This window comes from Canis lupus, chromosome 5 (assembly GCF_011100685.1).
Source record: "Canis lupus familiaris isolate Mischka breed German Shepherd chromosome 5, alternate assembly UU_Cfam_GSD_1.0, whole genome shotgun sequence".
Classification (NCBI taxonomy): Eukaryota; Metazoa; Chordata; class Mammalia; order Carnivora; family Canidae; genus Canis; species Canis lupus.
The window spans coordinates 2,748,725-2,766,058 of NC_049226.1; the positions used below are offsets into that span (position 1 = coordinate 2,748,725).

Sequence of the window (17,334 nt, forward strand, 5' to 3'; positions counted from 1 at the left end):
GCACTCCCTGGGTGATTCTAGAAGCGGCTGCTTTCTGTTTATTTGATTAAAAATCAAAGCATGCAGGATACAATCCTTATCAAATATATGTGAGAAATGTAAACAGCCTATAAGCGAAATTCAGAGTGAAATGCCACAGTAGGGTTCTTTAACATGGGTTTAGAATAGTCCACAAACCATCTATAACCCTCTAGAGCATTTTATAAGTATTTTTGGAGCATGTGTACTTGCTTGGATGTCTTGTCTCAAGAATATGACTGAGGTTGTTTTCGTCAGAGTCTCCAAGGATAGCTTAACATCCAAAGCTTTGAGAACGGTGGCCTTTTGAATCTGTATTTCCATGCCTGAAAAAGGGGCCCTGCCTACTTGACTGTGAATAGTGATACCTCTTAATATCTCCATAATACCAATTCAAATGTGGACTTCCCGCGTTTCGGGAAATAGATGTGAACTATGGAAGAATGGAGAAGGAAGGTCCAGAGTGTTTCAGACTTGGGAGGCCTTTTAAGACCAGTTTGTACAACATCCATCTCAGCCATTAGGAAATTGAGGCCCTGTAAGGTACGACGACCTGTTGCAGATCTCACTGCACACTCTAGCTCATGTTGGGCTAGAACTCCTCCTTTGGCTTCCTGTTTCGTATCCTCTCGACTCTACCTATACTTATTCCTCAAAAAATGAGGGGAAGTTGACATGCAATAGCATGTGCTACCTTTAATGTGTAAAAGCTGATCGTAGTTTGCCAAGAGCCTGTCTAGCAATGGTGCTCACAGTGATTGGTGAGGAAGGAGGCAGGGCCTCACCTCTACCCTCCAAGAACTTACTGTTGACGCCACAAAGCACGTTTGCTGTGCGTATGTGTAGACCGCCTCCCACATACAGCCTCGGGAATAAGTTGTATCTTTTGAATTTCTTCTCTATTTTATCACTTTATTTTCACTTTTCTTGATTATTAAACTCTAGGATGGACACCTAAAGAATAGAATTTTGTGCTTACCAGACAGCATCTATTACTGTACATCTTAGTTCCTGTCTATCTTCCTTTCCAAGTGGCCATGTACAAATGAGAATAATTGTGGACAGGAATGAAAAGAATGACATGGCACTGTCTTGAATTAGTGACGTGATTGATAAAGCATTTATTTTGTTTCATTTTCTTTCTAACCCCTCCTTCCAAAGGAATACCAAGACTCCCTCACCCATGTGTGTGCTCTATGGCTTGCGCTCTTCTTCCTTTTGCAGTTCACACAGTGCAGGGCATATGGCCTGATGACTTCACCTGATCCTTCCATCAACTTTGCAAATAAACCTTAAGAAGCTGAAGCTTAAGAGAATGGCCAGGAACAAACATTTGGAAAAAGGGACCAGGGAGCATGCAGTTTCCAACACCAAGCTCAGTCTAATCTTTGTCCACTCCCTCTTCTATCTCATGCTCTTCACAGAAGAGTATAAAGGAAGCACAGAGTCTAAGGGGCAGGATGAATGGTGAGGGGCACTCAGTGAACCTAGAATTGAACCAACAATACACAAATATGTCAAATGAGACCTGCACAAATATTTCTGGACCCTTGAGCAGAGCACATATCAGGATGATGTGATATAATTATTAAGAAATCTTATTTGGAGCTCTCTTTTCATCACTCTCTCCTGTTATTTTAAAGATGAATCTTGGGTTTAACATGTGCCATCTATGCTAAAGGATGATGTAATTTATTTATTTTTTTAAAGATTTTTAAAATTTATTTATTCATCAGAGAGGATAGAAAGAGAGAGAGAGAGAGAGAGAGAGAGGCAGAGATACAGGCAGAGGAACATGCAGGCTCCATGCAGGGGGCCCGACATGGGACTTGATCCTGGGTCTCCAGGATCACGCCCTGGGCTGAAGGCGGTGCTAAACCACTGAGCCACCCGGGCTGCCAGGATTATGTAATTTAATAATTACAGTAAATTCTTCCCCACACACATGTGCATGCACATACAAGCATACGCGTGTGTGTGCGCACGCCCCCCTACACACACTCCTAGTGAGAACTCTGAGTATTTTGCTTAGCCCCAATATCTTCTATTTTCCTAGACTTTAAGACATATGGCAGTTCATTCTCTTGTTTTACTTGTGTCATACAGAAAGCAAAACTGCACAGCAGCTTGGGGCTAACATCATTTCTTGTTCCAGAAAAAGCCACTGTCTTTTATTAGACAACACAGACAACACTCCTTTTCAGGAGCTGCAGTGTCCATCCCTCAAATTCTCCTTCAGGAGGCACTTTAAAAATCTATAGAAATGGCAGCTTTGATCATGCATGTTCCCTTCTTATAAGCCATCCTGGGAACACAGATAATACATTGGCTCTAGAACTCACCCCAATTACACCTTCCATTGTCATTTATCATAAACACAACTTTCCAAAGTTTTTTCTGCAGAAACCTTGTAAAACCTAAAATTACATGATTGAATTTTAAAGATTGAAAATGTTGAGTGATCCTCCATCAAAACATCTTATTATTTTTTTTTTAAATTTTCTCCCACTCTTTTTTTTTTTTTTTTTATGATAGTCATACAGAGAGAGAGAGAGGCAGAGACATAGGCAGAGGGAGAAGCAGGCTCCATGCACCGGGAGCCCGACGTGGGATTCGATCCCGGGTCTCCAGGATTGCGCCCTGGGCCAAAGGCAGGCGCCAAACCGCTGCGCCACCCAGGGATCCCCATCAAAACATCTTATGTAAAAGATAAGGAGAATCCAACTAGCTAGCAATAGAATCTGGACTAGTTCTTAATTCTACTGACAAGCAGTTTGGCTCTGTATCCAAAATACTGCACTGATACTTAGAAATTCCAAAAGGAGAGTCACTGGAAGCCAGGTAAATGCCATGGCCACAGCCAACTTGTACTCTAGGAAGTTTTAATCAAATAGGTGTTCTGGCAGAGGCATAATTCATTTTCAAATAATGTTAACAATCCCTGAAGTATATAAATAAATTCATGTACCTTAACAATATATCAGAAGCGATATCTACATTACATGGAAGCTTGCATGGGGGTAACATCTGCATTCAGAAAATGAAAACCAAACTAAGACTCCTTCATAAAAAATAATGCACCAACACGCTTCAGGCATCAATTATAAGAAGTGATCATATCTTGAGCTCAGGAATCGGACAGTCTGCTACAGAAAGCCGTGTTGTTCTAATCATATAATGTGGATAAGATGGGAGAGATATGAAGTCGTGAGGGACAGGGAAATTAGGATGAAGATGCAGAGACTCAGAGATCTCAGTTACTCACAAATCACGGGGATATTAATTTGCATTTATTGCCTTAGAGAAAGATAGAGTTGGACACTCACGGAAATAGCATCTGAATTAAAAGCGGAGAGAGGCAGGGATGGATGCTTTAGAAAGACCTGATTGAGCAGTTTGGAATGATAAAGGAGATACTAACTATACAATCAAACCCCAGTGAGCAAGTTGTGAACCAAATTAGGTCTGGGATTTAGTTTACTTTTTTTTTTTTTTTAAATGCTGGAAAGAGGTATTATTTAGTGCCTCTCTCAGATACCACTAATCTCAGTTCTTTTTCGTTGCTTATCTGATGAAGAGTAAATGGCTGGCATCCGCATATACATCCAGCCATAGAAGCATAAGGGTGTGTGGGCTTATCATGAGCAGGACCAGCTCCTGTGCCACATCGCTCCTTTTGCATAGATTTTCTCCTGTCCTGAGAAGTACCTCAAATCTGTACTATTGTAAGTGTAAAAAAAAAAAAAAATTGTGGATATTTTGCTGATCCCAGATTTTACATTTTTTTTAAAAATCAAAAGCACACATTAAAAGGACATTTCTGTGACTGACTGGTGTGACTGTCCTCCCTCCTAAACAGAGATAAACAGTAAAGGTAGGTCGGTCTAGTGAAATGTATCAGATTTTAGTGTTAATTCACTTGCTAACTTATCCCCGGCTTGAGGAACAATAGCTGTCATTCATCATCCCCATCATTATCACCATCCACAGCAACACAAACTTTTGTGGATCATCAACTGTGATTATAGTTCCAGATTTACAAGTTCCACTCATCAGAAGGCCGTCCTTGGACAAGTACTCATAATGCTTCAGGTGAGACATCTGAACCCACTATGGAGAAGAATTATGGGGAAAGATTTAACAACAATTTGTGAGCCATTGCACATCTATGTGGCCAGAAAGCAGCAGACATTTTTGAAAGAAGATGAATGGGCTTCCTCAGGAGTTCTCTTAGAGTGCTTAGGGCTAGAACATTCTTCACCAACCCCTAAAACAGGAGAGACTTTTAATGGGATAAAACCTGCCAGATCTAAATCATGGTTCCCCCAAAGGACATCCCAAAGTTAGGGGGGTAGATGAATCCTAATGTACGACAGTGACTCCAGTACACCTAAAATCCAGGCCAGCCCGTAGGAATGGTCTTCAATCAGTAAATGTATCAAGAAAGAGAACGTCAGACACTATTCAGGATGCTTTTCTATAATGAACAAGAACTCTCTAGCCAAGTTCCTTTTCCTGAAAAGAGACAAGCCTGAGAATTGTCCCTATGAACTCCTAATCAAAGCCATGTCTTCCTGGATTGAACTGTACATCTGGTTAAAGGCCCTTTCTTGTGAGCACATAGACACTCCCTTTAAAGACTGAAATTTAGCAGATGGGGACTCATGTGGCTCACGAAGCAGAAGAGGAGAGGAACTCCCTTCTTAGGCAGGATGGGGGGGGAAGAGGTTCTCCTATCTGCTGAACCCATCATTCATGCCAAAGCGGCTTCCGTGAGGCCCGTGCTCTTGAATAACCAGAGTTCTAAAGGACTACGAGACAAGAAGGGCTATTGAATTCGCAAATAGGTAAATTCAAGTCTTCCTCATTAATGTCACTTTATTGAGTTGGTTGTGACTGACCGGTTCCTCATGGGAGGATGGCGAAGGGGTGATCTCAAGCATGCTCAGTGAGTATGAAAGAGAAAGTTCTGTTTCAAATGGAGGTCATGTGTCCGCGTGTTCTCTCATCCCAGCAAGCTCAGGGAAGTGTCTCTTTGCAGATGCCCTTGGAACATTTTATTCAGAGGTATCTGGGCTCAAATCTGGCAATATGGGAGTTTCCAGGGTTCACTTAAATCCCATGGACCATGACCTGCACATGAATCCACACGCCAGTGTCTACAGCAGTTTCAGGCAACGGAGAACTGGTAAATCCCACCCATCCACTCAGTCTAAGGACACCCAAAGCTCATGCCGTTGCAGTCCTGGGATATAAGGGAGGGGTGACTCCAAAGCAGCCAAATTTATGTGAGGTTGGGCCAGACCGCTCCAGATCACGCTCCTGGGAAGAAGGGGGACTATCCGGCACCTGGTAGTGAGCGTGGAATGTCCAAAGGGCACAGAGAGACCTGAAGTCAACCATCTTTTCTCAATTTTGTTAGTAACACCCAGAAATGAAACTACTCCTTCCTAAACATTGTCTGTCTACCCCCCTCGGGTTGAACTGACACCCGAGGACACAAGTCTAGTAATCCCTGCGTGTTTCGGCTTCGCCCTTATTTCCACCTCTCAGAGAATCTTCAGCTGCTTATTTAATTCCCAGAATCAATCAGAACAGAGCCACATTATTGGAATACTATTTGGTATTAAAAATCTACTTCTTCCTCTTAATTTGTGACCTGAAGCAAGGTTTCTGGGGTAGGCATGGAGGGAGGAGAGTCCCCAAAACCCCAGTTGATAGAGTTTGGGAATATTTAATACTAACCCACAATGTTTTGTGCTTTTTTTCCCCCTTGTCTTTTCTTTTTGTGATAGCTGCACTTTGCTGCCTTCCAGAAATAATCACCCATTAAAGCCTTTCCGTAACTGGCCTTGACATTTTGCCCAGGACACGAAGCGAGGGGTTTGGACACAAGCAGGATGCTGCAAACCTCGGCCAGCACCTTCTTGAAGGCATTGGAGACACGGTCCTCATGAGGCCCACCCCTCGGCTGCTTCTGTGAGGAGGATGAAGGTGGTTTCCTGAAGCCATCCGTCACCAGAGCACATCCACAGAAGGAACCCACTGGACCCCAAGGAGGGAGCTAAAGAGCAGCAGCGTGAGTCAGACACCCGTTCTCCTCCACATCTCCCCCCTACAAGCCAGGCAGGCTCTCCTGCCCCTCAGCCCCACCTCCCCCCTGCCCCCCACCGCAGCTTGAGAATGAGGTACCACACCAGGTGAAGAGGGACATGGAACACTTTTTAATGTCAAGTCAGAGACAACCCCTCCCTCCCCTAGCCCCCAATCCCACTTTCCCTCATCACATCCAGGACCCCTCCCCGAGGCCTCTCCCGTTCCCAGACTTCGGGGGAGGAAAAAAAAAAAAAAGGTTATCTAAAAACTGCATTTTTTTTCTCTTTCATACACACGCACACAAAGGTGGGAAATTAAATAAAATGAACCGAGAGGACTCAATTCTCCAGTAGTCACAAAGGCATCAGAGATTCCCATAATGGGCTAAAGCAAGTGGTTACTGACTGTTTAGTTGGTTCAGTTGCTTGCTGTTTGCTCACGCCCCGAGGCATGATGGAGAAGCCAGGCCTCCTGTCAAGGGCCTTCGCCTACGAGAGCCACACCTGGAAAAGATGCTGCGCCTGGTATTAGTGTTTTGTTTTGTTCTGTTTTGTTTCTTTTTTCACTTTTTATAAATGTCTCTGACGTGTAAATAACCCAAGAAAATAAAAAGGCAGGAGCTGATTACACAATTACCAGTAAACTCTATCATCTTTTAGAAGATCAACACACAGCTAACGCCATATACAGCATGCAGTAATGTCTGAGAAAGGACCCTGCTGAGAAATAAAATGGCTAGAACTCTAACAAAAAAAATATATGTATATATATACTGTATAATATATGCCATCAAAAGAAGCATAGCCAACAAACTCAGGATACAGTGCGGATCACCCTTCCATTTCTAAACAGCAGGTAGAAGCATAGTATTGTCTGCATTAAATGCCAGAATAAGGAGAAATCTGTAGCGCTGGTGGAGATGTTGGTTAAATCGTATGTGTTTTTTTGGTGGATTTGACATATCCTCACCGGGTGGTTAATGCCCGGTGTGTGGTCCACCAGTTGTAAACCTAGTTAAGAAGTACACTATCTTTAATGTTTAACAATCATACTTCTCTTCACCCCTTTCATTTGTGTATTTTTTTTTAGTCTCGTCTTGTTTTTGCACTAAATTCTAGACTCATATCAGAAAATATAATTAATAAAATTAATAATGAACCAGAATCCCTTATTTAATCCATGGTGTCCATGTAGTAAAACGAAAACCCCAAAAAAAAAAAAAAAAAAAAAGAAGGTTTAACGATATCTTTTTGTGATTGTTGATTGTGGGATTGTTGTAGCTGTCAGGCTGTCTTGTTTAGTTTCCTTTTTCTTTATTTTTTTTTTCCTTGAATTTTGCACTTTGTCACACACACAACAGTGGCACAGTCTCTGAAAGGAGCCACAGTGGCACATCTGGGCCTGCACGACTCACTCTGTTCGTCTCTATTGAATTTGGGATGGCCTGCTCCAGAATTTTCCTTGCTGGGGGCATGGTAAGGGGCAGAGTGGCTGAGCCCGGCCCACCCTGGTCACAAACAGGTCACGATGCAGCTGTGGGTTGGTCCAAAGGCCGGTGTGCCTTCCTTCCGTTGGGGCAGAGAAAGAAAACTCAGCTGTGCCTACGGATCTGCAAGGCCTGCGAGCCGGATTTTCAATTTCCCTTTGAAAACGTGTTTTCCCAAAGTGTTCTTTGTTCCCCTCCCTCGAATTTGTGTCCCATTAGGCTGTTTCTTGGAATTTCGTTGGATTCTAGCTCATAAGGAACGGGGGTGCTCTGGTCGCTGTCGGAGTTGCCGTTGCTGTGGGGTGGGTGGTTGCTGTGGCAGCAGCTTCTCCCGGGGGGGACGTGGCGCTCGCATCAAAACTTGAGGAGTAGGTGCAAGACCAGGAGAGGTAGCAGCCAGATGCAGCCTGCCCTCCGCGACGTCCCGTTATTCACTTCGCTGACTGCGCCTGGGCCTGTGGAGAGAGCACACTGGTCACGGCCAGCAGCGGCTCTGCCTCTGGGGAGGCGACCCTCTCCCTGCCACATGTCGTGGGCCGGCCCTGCACACGAGGCCGGGGAGGGGTGCTGCCCTGGGTGCACCCTTCTGCAGCTTGGGACCCCCAGATGCATGCTCCCCGCCGGCCAGGAGAGGCGGGGAGGCTCGGGTGACAGTGGCCTCACCCCCCTGCCCGTGCTGAGGCCCTGCCTTGGGTCAAGCTCAAGAAGACAGCACACTGATGGATGGTGGACAGAGAGCTGCCAGGCAGCGAGACCCGGTACCGTGTGCATCTCCATCTGCCCACTACTGAGCAGCTGTCTGCCCAGAAACACCCGGAGGCCCCCAGCTGCCACCCGGTGCACCAGGGAGGCCACATGGCCTATCCCGTGCCACCGTGGCCCCGAGCATCTGGCCTCTTTGTCATGTGGACGAGGTCTTGGCGGACCTAGCTAGTGTCCTGCGCCCTAAAGGGGTCGAGGTGGTGTCAGGTAAGGGGATAGGTGGCCTCTGCTGTGCTCCTGCAGGTGAGGGGAGGCTTGCGTGGACGCGGGCCGCCGGCAGGTGCACAGGAGGGGACAGGACGGGACGGGCCACGTGCGGGGTGCAAGAAAGCAGGGAGGTGCCTGACGGGTCCCAGCACTTTCCCGATGGCTTGAAACATAAGCTTTCTGGCCAATGGCTCCTGCGACACACGGGGCCAGGAGTGGTGACCAGCAGGCCGCGTTAGGAGCCCCACATGGGCTGGGGACCCAGTGCGGGCACCTCCTCAGCCTGGGCTGGCTCTGGAGCGCTCCGTGGCGCAGATCGGACAGAGGGACTTAGTGCAGCTGCCCCCAAGGACACGTCCTCACAGATGCCAAAACACCAGGTCAGACCCCTCTGCCCGCCTGAGTCGGATGCCGCAGAGCTTCCAGACACGCCGCTGGCCCATGTGGAGCAGCCTGAAGCCAGCCTTCAGGCCGCCGTGGGGGTCTTCAGCACATGCTGGGGCCCCTGGCCTGGAGGCACTGCCATCTAATTTTACTTCCTAGACCCTTGGGGCAAATCTCTGGTTCTGGGCCAGGGGCTCAAGGGACGGTCCCGAGCTTGAGAGGTACCGTGTGCCCTAACCTCGTGTCCGCGGCCAGGTGGTGCCTGCGCTCAGGAAGTGCTGGGCGCGGCCTTCTGGGCGGCACAAAGTACAGGCCCGCCCCGGGCCGCCCTCCTCCCCTCGGCCCACGCAGGCTACAGGTGACAGGAGCACTCCTGAGCTCCAGGGACTTGCGTCTCAGTCTGGGAGATGCTCGTCTCTAACCGCTGCTCACTGACTGGCTCTGTCCTGGAAAATCTGGCCAGCGCGCTCCGGTGCACGGGCCGTCAGGACCCCCGGGTCACGGGCAGCTGTGTTTTCCGCAGGGCACCCTTCCGGAGTCCGGCAGGGAAGCGCGGCCTTCTCGGCTGAGGCTGTGTGTCCCATGCCCCGAGGAAGCCCTGCCGCCTGGCCCAGCTCCCTCGCATCTGGACTCTTGCCCCCACCGAGGCTCACGGCGAGCCACACAGCTGGATTCAGGGCCAGCGGCCCAGCGGGCCTGGTGGAGTGGGTTCCCGTGATGCTGGTGTCCGCGTGCCTGGCCCTGTGCTTCTGGCCGTGGGCCTCTGAGCCGCGGGCCGCTCCCTCGGCCTGTCCTGCCCTCCCAAGCACAGCCCTGCGGCCCGCTCCCCCTCTCGCCCCGCTGCCCGGCCCGCCGCCCAGAAGATGCTCCGTGGGGAAGGGATGGGGTGCATGCCACTGCTCTGCATTTAGCGGCTCTGGGGTCCTGCCTGCACCCCAACCCCCCGGGCTCCCTCCTGCACCCCCCCACCCAACCTCCCATTCGGAGCCGCCTCTCTGGCAGGAGTCTCACGGAGGCCAGGCGGACAGCTCAGCGGGGACCCGGCTTTGCTGCCACATGGGGAAGTTGGGAGCCCACGTTCGCAGCCAGGGCCTCTGCAGTGCTGCGGGGGGAGCAGGGAAGCACCCCAAGGTGCCTCACAATGGCTGGGCAGATGCCTCTGCAGGTGCGCCCTCCGCGGCTACGCCCCCAGGGTTGCTTTCTGCCTGCAGGGGAAGCTCCACGAGGGCCTGCGAGCGGGGTCCTGACCTGTTGCATCACAGAACCCTTCCCACGGAGGACAGGGAGGCCGCCAGGTGTGCCGGGCCTCCTGCCGCAGCATCACTCCCCAAGCTCTCCGCTGTTCCCCGTCCTGGGCCCGCAGAACACTGTTGCTCCTGTGGGGGATCCTGTGGGGGATCACGTCCCTCCAGCCTCCTCCCCCTCCACTCACTCCCCCCACCCCGCCCCGCCTCACCCTCCCCCGGGCATGTCTCGGGAACCTGGCCTGGACAAAGCTCATCCCAAGACCAGGCAGCCCCAGGCGCCCTCCCAGAGAGGCGGGCTGCATCAGCTCTCCTTTCCGCTTCCACAACTGTTCAGGGACCGGGCCCTGCCACCTGCGGCCTTGCCCCCTTGAACTTCCCCAGACGCTCATTCTGGGGCACGGTCACTAGGATTCTGTGTTCGTCATGACTCTCACCTGTGTGGGTCCTGCAGCCCTTTCAAAACGTCATAGTCCAGGCCCAAAGCATCATAGTCCAAAGCGTCCACTTTGTAGGACACGCACGACATTCGGTCACCCGCTTGCCACCTGCCTCCTGAGACGCTTTGCCTGCCACACCGCGCCGCACGAGCGCCGGGCACACGGGCATCCCGCCCACTATCTTCCCTTCCCACCCTCATACCCCTGCCCCTCCGCCTGAAATGTCCTTCACCCAAATCACTCCCACTCCTTCCAGATTCTGTTCTGGGCCCCAGTTACCTCCTCCAGGCAGACTTCCTTGATTTGGCTCCTGTTTTTTCTTTTTTCCACAGCACCATATGCATCCAGCTTTTAAAATACACACCATCTGTGTCCTATTTCCCTTTATTTGTCTAACGTGGGTTTTCTCTTCTGTGCTAGAAGCTCCTTAAGGGCCGGGTCTGTGTCTAACTGGGCCCGTGGCAGGTATTTAACAAATGTTTGTTGAAAAAAAAGGAAGGAACCAGAACATTTTGATGCATACTGATGTGTTCCTGTTTACTTTGTCTCCCTGTTTTCCTTTGTCTTAAGATTCTACTTAGAGAAAAGAGCAAAAAGACCAGCCGAACCAAAGCAAAACACTCTTCCCCTACCTCTATCTCGGTTTTCCCTTCCAAACACCCTTCCCCTCTTTTTCTGTCCCTGAATGTTCTTATGGTTGAGGGAAAGTAGACAAGGAAGTAAAACCATGTTGATTAGGATTTCGGGAAGAGTTCTTGCAGTGGGGAAAGGTGTCCCAGCCCCTCGAAGACACTCAGGTACGAGATGAGGATTATTCTCTTCAGCTCCCAGGGGTGGAAACAGCCTCAGAGGGCTTAAGGGACTTCCCCAGGCTCCCTTGACTTCTGTCTCCAAATACAATATTCTTTCCACTAACTCATGCACTAACCCGTCACATTGTGCAAGTCACACATCTTCCAAAAATGAGGCGGGGAAGTAAGGCCACGGGGCCCGTCCCACCTGGGCTCATGTGGCTACCCCACGCTCGCCAGCACCTGAAAGAAATCTAGGAGACGAGGCCCCTTTGTCCAGGCAGGTGTGGCTCACAGATCCTGGGGCAGGGCTGTCTCAGAGCACCAGCTCAGCACATCCGCCTGGTGACATGAGCCACACAGATGAGGCCTCCATTTATCACGCAGCCATGCCTCCACGCTGCTGCGGATGCTTTTATTCCCTTTACCTCCTTCAAGAGCTCTGGAGGCCTACAATGACGAGTTACCAGGACAGCTAGGGTCCCAGGGAACTGTGATGAGTGTCAGTGTGTCCATCAGAAACATCTAGTGGGAATGAAAGCCTCAAATAAGACGTGTTTTATTCGTAGCCAAGTGACTCACCCTAGAGCTTCCCCCTCCCTCCCACCACTTCCCTTCCAGCTCCAAGTTAGAAAGAGAGAAAGAGAGAACAGGGTAAGCAAAGGACAGCATGCAAGGCCAGGGTCTAAGAAGATCATTGCATTAGAGCATCTGCATGTAAGGAGAGGCCGGCTTGGTATGGAGCAGCCAAGATGTGGAGCAACTCTGGGCCCTGGCAGGTGCTCATTAGTGCTGCCAGCAAACAGCAGTTAGATGTCTACAAGTGGAAGCTACCCAGGGGGATTGCAGGTCCTTGGAGACAGGTTAATCGAGATTGGCACAGAGATGGCCCAAGGTCAGGGAAGGATCCCACTGGGCTGCTTCCTGGGGTTAGCTCAGAAGAGAAGGCATCTGGGAAGAAAGTGAAGAGGTTTGGATACCCATCCCCACCCAGGCAGAGCGGCCTGGAAATCAATATACCAACCTTTCCAAGGGGTCAGAGCTGTAGTTTTCACTTCTAAAAGAAATTAAAAACAAGCCGCTGTTAAGGTAGAAAGCAGTCAGAGGCATGTGCTTTGCCCTTAGATGGCTCTGGGAAAGAGGTGGCCCTCCTGGCCCCAGGCCTTCCTCAGCCCTCCTGCACTTGGCTCTTGCTGTCCTGACCACAGCCCAGCTCTCCTATGTACATCCCTTCAGTTTGCTGGGAAGTCAGTTGCCATAAGGTTGAGTGGGCGTGGGGGGCTGGGGCAGGATTTGAATGATGGTCAGACTGGATCATCGATCCAATGGAGCCAACACATCCATCTGATGGTAGCAAGGGGACTTGGTGCCCCGGGGAGCCTGAGGCCCCGAGCCAATCAATACTTCTTTGTACAACAACTTTCTTTCTTTGGCCACCAGACTATCCCCTAATTGGTCTGTAGCCCTTAAGTATAAAATTGGCTGATACAAATGGATTATACTGCAGCAATCTGAACACAGGTGTCCATGCCACATTTGAGATGTACAGCGTTGGCATTTATCTACGCATTTTAGAAACCCTGTGCCAGAGGGCTCAGGCTTGTGATGCCTGACTTCCCTTGATGAGCCAGACTACAGCAAGCAGGCCCAGAGGGGGCAACCTCGTGTGGTGAGACCTGCACCTATGCTGCTACACTTGCACTTGCTAAGTAAGACCTGCTTGTGGAGATGTACTGGGATGCCCGCTTCTCTCTGATGATTAGACCATGAGAGACCCCACATTTCACCAACTCCATGCCTTCTGTACAATCCACAGAGCCTTCCCTGCTAATAGCAGATGTCCTGAGTGGCCAGAAGTGGTCCAGTCTCGAATATTTCACTTCCCTCTTTAACTAGGGGTCTCTGTAGTTGTTCAGCCTGGATACAGAGAGGATGCAAAATCCTTTCACAATGCATTTGTATATGAAATCACCATGATTACACTTTATAATATCTTATATCTTATAAGATATCTTAATGTCTTATAATTTCATAAATTGTACCTCAATAAAGTTGAAAACAACAAAAAAAAAGTGCATGGAGTTCTTTGCATAAAAGTGATACCACTCTCTGTGCAAAGGTCCTTGCATATAGGGGATCCCTGGGTGGCTCAGTAGTTTGGCGCTGCCTTTGGTCCAGGGTGTGATCCTGGAGACCCAGGATCAAGTCCTGCATCAGGCTCCCCACATGGAGCCTGCTTCTTCCTCTGCCTGTGTCTCTGCCTCTCTCTCTCTGGGTCTCTCATGAATAAATATATAAAGTCTTAAAAAAAAAAGTCCTTGCGTATAGAAGGAAGACAACCTGGTTATAATTCAACCTAAACTAACCTAAAACATTGGACCAAAGTCAGATGAATATATATGTATGTATTCAAGCTTTCTATCTATTCTTTAAGCGCACTTGAGATATAATATCCCTCTTGACCGAAGTGGACATTAGCCAACGCTGGGAAGCCACTCTGAAAAAGATGTAAGAGGTGATGTATGATCAAAGATCAAAAGTACGATTCACAGATCTGATGTCAAGTCAAGGTAGTAGAGAAAAGCCAGGAGTGCTGGTTCCACGTCATCTGTGCATTTAGCAAGGACAGTTCCTTGGGATGATTGATGGGGCCTCAAGACCCACCCAGAAGCAAAGGTGGGGCTGTTTTCATGAAGTGTCTCATTCAGGCACCACTGACTTGAGTCTCTCTGTACCAGGGAGAAGGATGACTGGCAGGAGGAAAGAGGAAGAGGGACTCATGGACGAAAAAGTAGTCATAGGCCTTCGACCCCAAACCACAAGCAGGCAGATGTAGGAACATTTGGTGGGGGCAGCCATAGACTGATGGGGTGCTAGTTTAGACTCTGCTGGAGGAAGGACACAGAGGAGGGTTCTACTTGGTAGTTTGTTGGCTCTAACAGAAAGGAATTAATGGAAAGCGTAAGTTCCCACCAGTGATCTAGACCAGTTGTGATTTTCTGAAAGGCAAAGATCTATAAACAGCTTCATCTGAATTTTTCCAGTCCAGCTACTCTTCTTCCTGAATGTCTAACACACACTACTTGAATAAGGTCAGTACTCTTCAGCGTCCACCTCGTAAAGGACTATCTGACATTCATCCTTAGCTAGAGTGTATCCTTGAGCTTTTCCAGGTCTCACTGTTTCGAAACTTCTTGTTAAATGAAGTTGACCAGAAGTCCCCCTTACCTATCATCACAACGGGGGCGGGGGGGGGGGGGAAGTGCAGCCAAGATATTCTTTTTTTTTTTTTTCAGCCAAGATATTCTTTATATTTACTCTGATGCTGCACTCCATCCCACCCGCTTTGATTTGGAGCCAAGGAGAGACGCAGAAATGCTAACATGCTTCCCATATCATGCGCGATGTGGTATCGCTGTTGCACCAGTGTGCAGGAGTGTGAGCCTTGCTTGAATCTTCAAGGTGCGTCCGAGCCACCCATAGGCTCATGTTTTTGAGTTCATTCTTGGCTATCAAGAAAACAAAAGATCCCTTAAAATCCAACCATTTTCAAGTATTTTCCTTGCCAAGGTTTGACTGAAGTTTGTGATTTTTTTTTGTTGATATATTAATGAGAAGCCATGTATAATTGGATAAAGTATTGAAAATAAAGATAGAATGAAAGGAAAGAAAAGAAAAAAAGAAAGAAAAGAAAAGAAAAGAAAAGAAAAGAAAAGAAAAGAAAAGAAAAGAAAAGAAAAGAAAAGAAAAGAAAAGAAAAGAAAAGAAAAGAAAAGAAAAGAAAAGAAAAGAAAAGAAAAGAAAAGAAAAGAAAAGAAAAAAAGAACCACTACCCTCAAGTCTCTTCGTCGGTGTCTGCGGCCAATCCAGAATGTGATCTCTCTGCCACCGAAGCCAATGCTCGCAGCTAAACCTAAGTGCCTAGGCTTCTGTTTGATTCTGGGGCAGAGGAGAGCTGGTTGTATGCCAGCGCGGTACAGTCGCCATCCAGAAAGAGGATGGGAGACCGCCTTTCTCTACCTTCAGTATTTAGACACACGTGCCAGAGAAGCGCTCACTGCTGGGTGGCTGCGCCTAATTAACTACCTTTAATCCTCTGCAGGGAAGGACTGATCATCTTTCCTGCTGCAATTTTTTCCTTCTGATACACAGAGTTTACTTACTCCCCCATTCTTTAATAAGTTGGTTTGACAGTCACTGCGAGGTTCACAGGCATTAATCAGCCAACCTTTCCCAGCCCACTGATACCATCAAATCTGACTTCATGCCTAGGAGATAAAAGACAAAGGACAGCGGATGGGAAATGAACAGCTACCAAGACGCTGAGTTTGCAGAGTGGGCCCCGGCACGCTCGCCTGCGAGGGAGCTCGGTGAGGGATGGTGGTGCATCCCCGAGTCCTTATTTATCATGGCAGGAGTCCTGTACCACCAAATATTAATACGAGAGGGTGACATGCAATCTGTTGTGTTTGCAAAAGGGGAGCAGAGAAATACTTCATGGGTGGCAGAAAATGCTGAGGAGGAATGAAATTCTCTTATCAGAATCTCTCTAGTCCGTCCAGATATTGGGTAACAAAACAGCTGAGAACTTCTCTTAAAGCCAAGTGTACCTTGTCCGTGGAAATCCATGCATTTGTATGAATCTTGCTTGGTATTTTTGAGATAAGATGAGCATAACTTAGGGGTATTCCCTGAGAAAATAGATAGCAGACTAGCAAAGGAGGAGGTAAAAAAAAAAGAAAGAAAAAGAAAAAAGAAAAAAAGAAAGAACTCAGATGAATGGAGAAATGCCCCAGGTGCAAGGTCTGTTTTCTCCAAGATATTCTTCAGTTGTACAAGAGTCCAATAGCTGTCCTGAAGACCGCGCTAATCCAAATCTTGGAACATTCCAGATTGTCTGTAATCTACAACTTTTGGCAATGACCCATTGCCTTGTACTCAACAAGAAGGAGGTGGGGTTGAGAGCACTCTGAGAATCTGAGAGCTGGCGCCCAGATCCTGTCACCCAAATGCACTGTTGCAGCAGAGAGGAGGGAGGCAGAGGGGTGGAGCCTGGCCATTAGGTGTCCTGCTCCCACTCCCGTGCTCAGCGGCCAGACACGACTTGTGTGTTTCTAGTCCGTATTGTCATCATTGGTTCTGGTGTGGGACGGTGGCCCCTCCATCAGCTGAGCACACCTTCAGGTAAATTCTAACCCAGAAGCAGCCACTGCCTCTTTTAAAATCTCCTACTCTCTCTGCAAATAAAGAGCTAAGTGATCCGAATGAGCTTGGTCACTTCTGAAAGCACAGCCTCTCACACCGTCTCTCTTCGTTCCCGTCCTGCACGCCTCCCTTTTACCATTTATGGTTAGCTACTCTCCTAACGCTCTTGGTTCTAGGTCCGTGGATATCCTTGCACTGGGGCTCAACAAACACAAGTCGAATCATAAATGGGACCTGATATCTCCATTGACTTCACTTTTACTTTCTATTCCTTTGTTGCATTTTCCTGTTTGCGGTGCCCTCACTACGGCACCCAGCATCACAAGGTGAGGGACGCAGTCCTGAATCTTTTCCTGATAAAAGTATTTTTTGCTCGTGTGTCAAGGAGCTTCCCATATAACGTATCTGTATCTCCTTCCCTCTCCTTTCCCACCTTGCAAGCCTATGGCCAGCCTCCAAAGATTGTTTGCACGGCAGATGGGAAGGGATGCAGGGGATGGGTGTGGGGGCAGATGGGATGAGACAGGGCAGGGGTTGGGGCGGGAGGTGGGCAAAGCCTCACAGCTGCCTTCCTGCCGAGCCACCCTGTGGTCAGCACTGTCCTTGGGAGGAGAAGAGCGGCAGGTGCAGCATGAGCCTCCTCCAGCCCTCGGCCAGGCTCCCTGCTGCCCCAATGCTCAGGCACAGTCAGCGACACCCCC

The 17,334-nt window shown here is 48.7% G+C and overlaps 1 protein-coding gene across 6 annotated transcripts in view; it reads right to left on the bottom strand.

The window, feature by feature from the left end:
• Positions 1 to 6,750: 6,750 nt before the first annotated feature.
• Positions 6,751 to 17,334, bottom strand: part of NTM (neurotrimin) — a 934,064-nt gene continuing 923,480 nt past the window's right edge. For 4 of the 6 annotated variants that reach the window (XM_038535612.1, XM_038535616.1, XM_038535614.1 and 1 more), the window contains 2 exons: positions 12,453 to 12,485; positions 6,751 to 8,055 (listed from right to left, as the gene is read on the bottom strand). In XM_038535612.1, the coding sequence (XP_038391540.1) occupies positions 7,955 to 8,055; positions 12,453 to 12,485 (134 nt within the window). In that variant the 3' untranslated portion in view covers positions 6,751 to 7,954. The remainder of the gene's footprint in view (positions 8,056 to 12,452; positions 12,486 to 17,334) is intronic. The other 2 variants (XM_038535613.1, XM_038535615.1) reach the window with 1 other exon arrangement.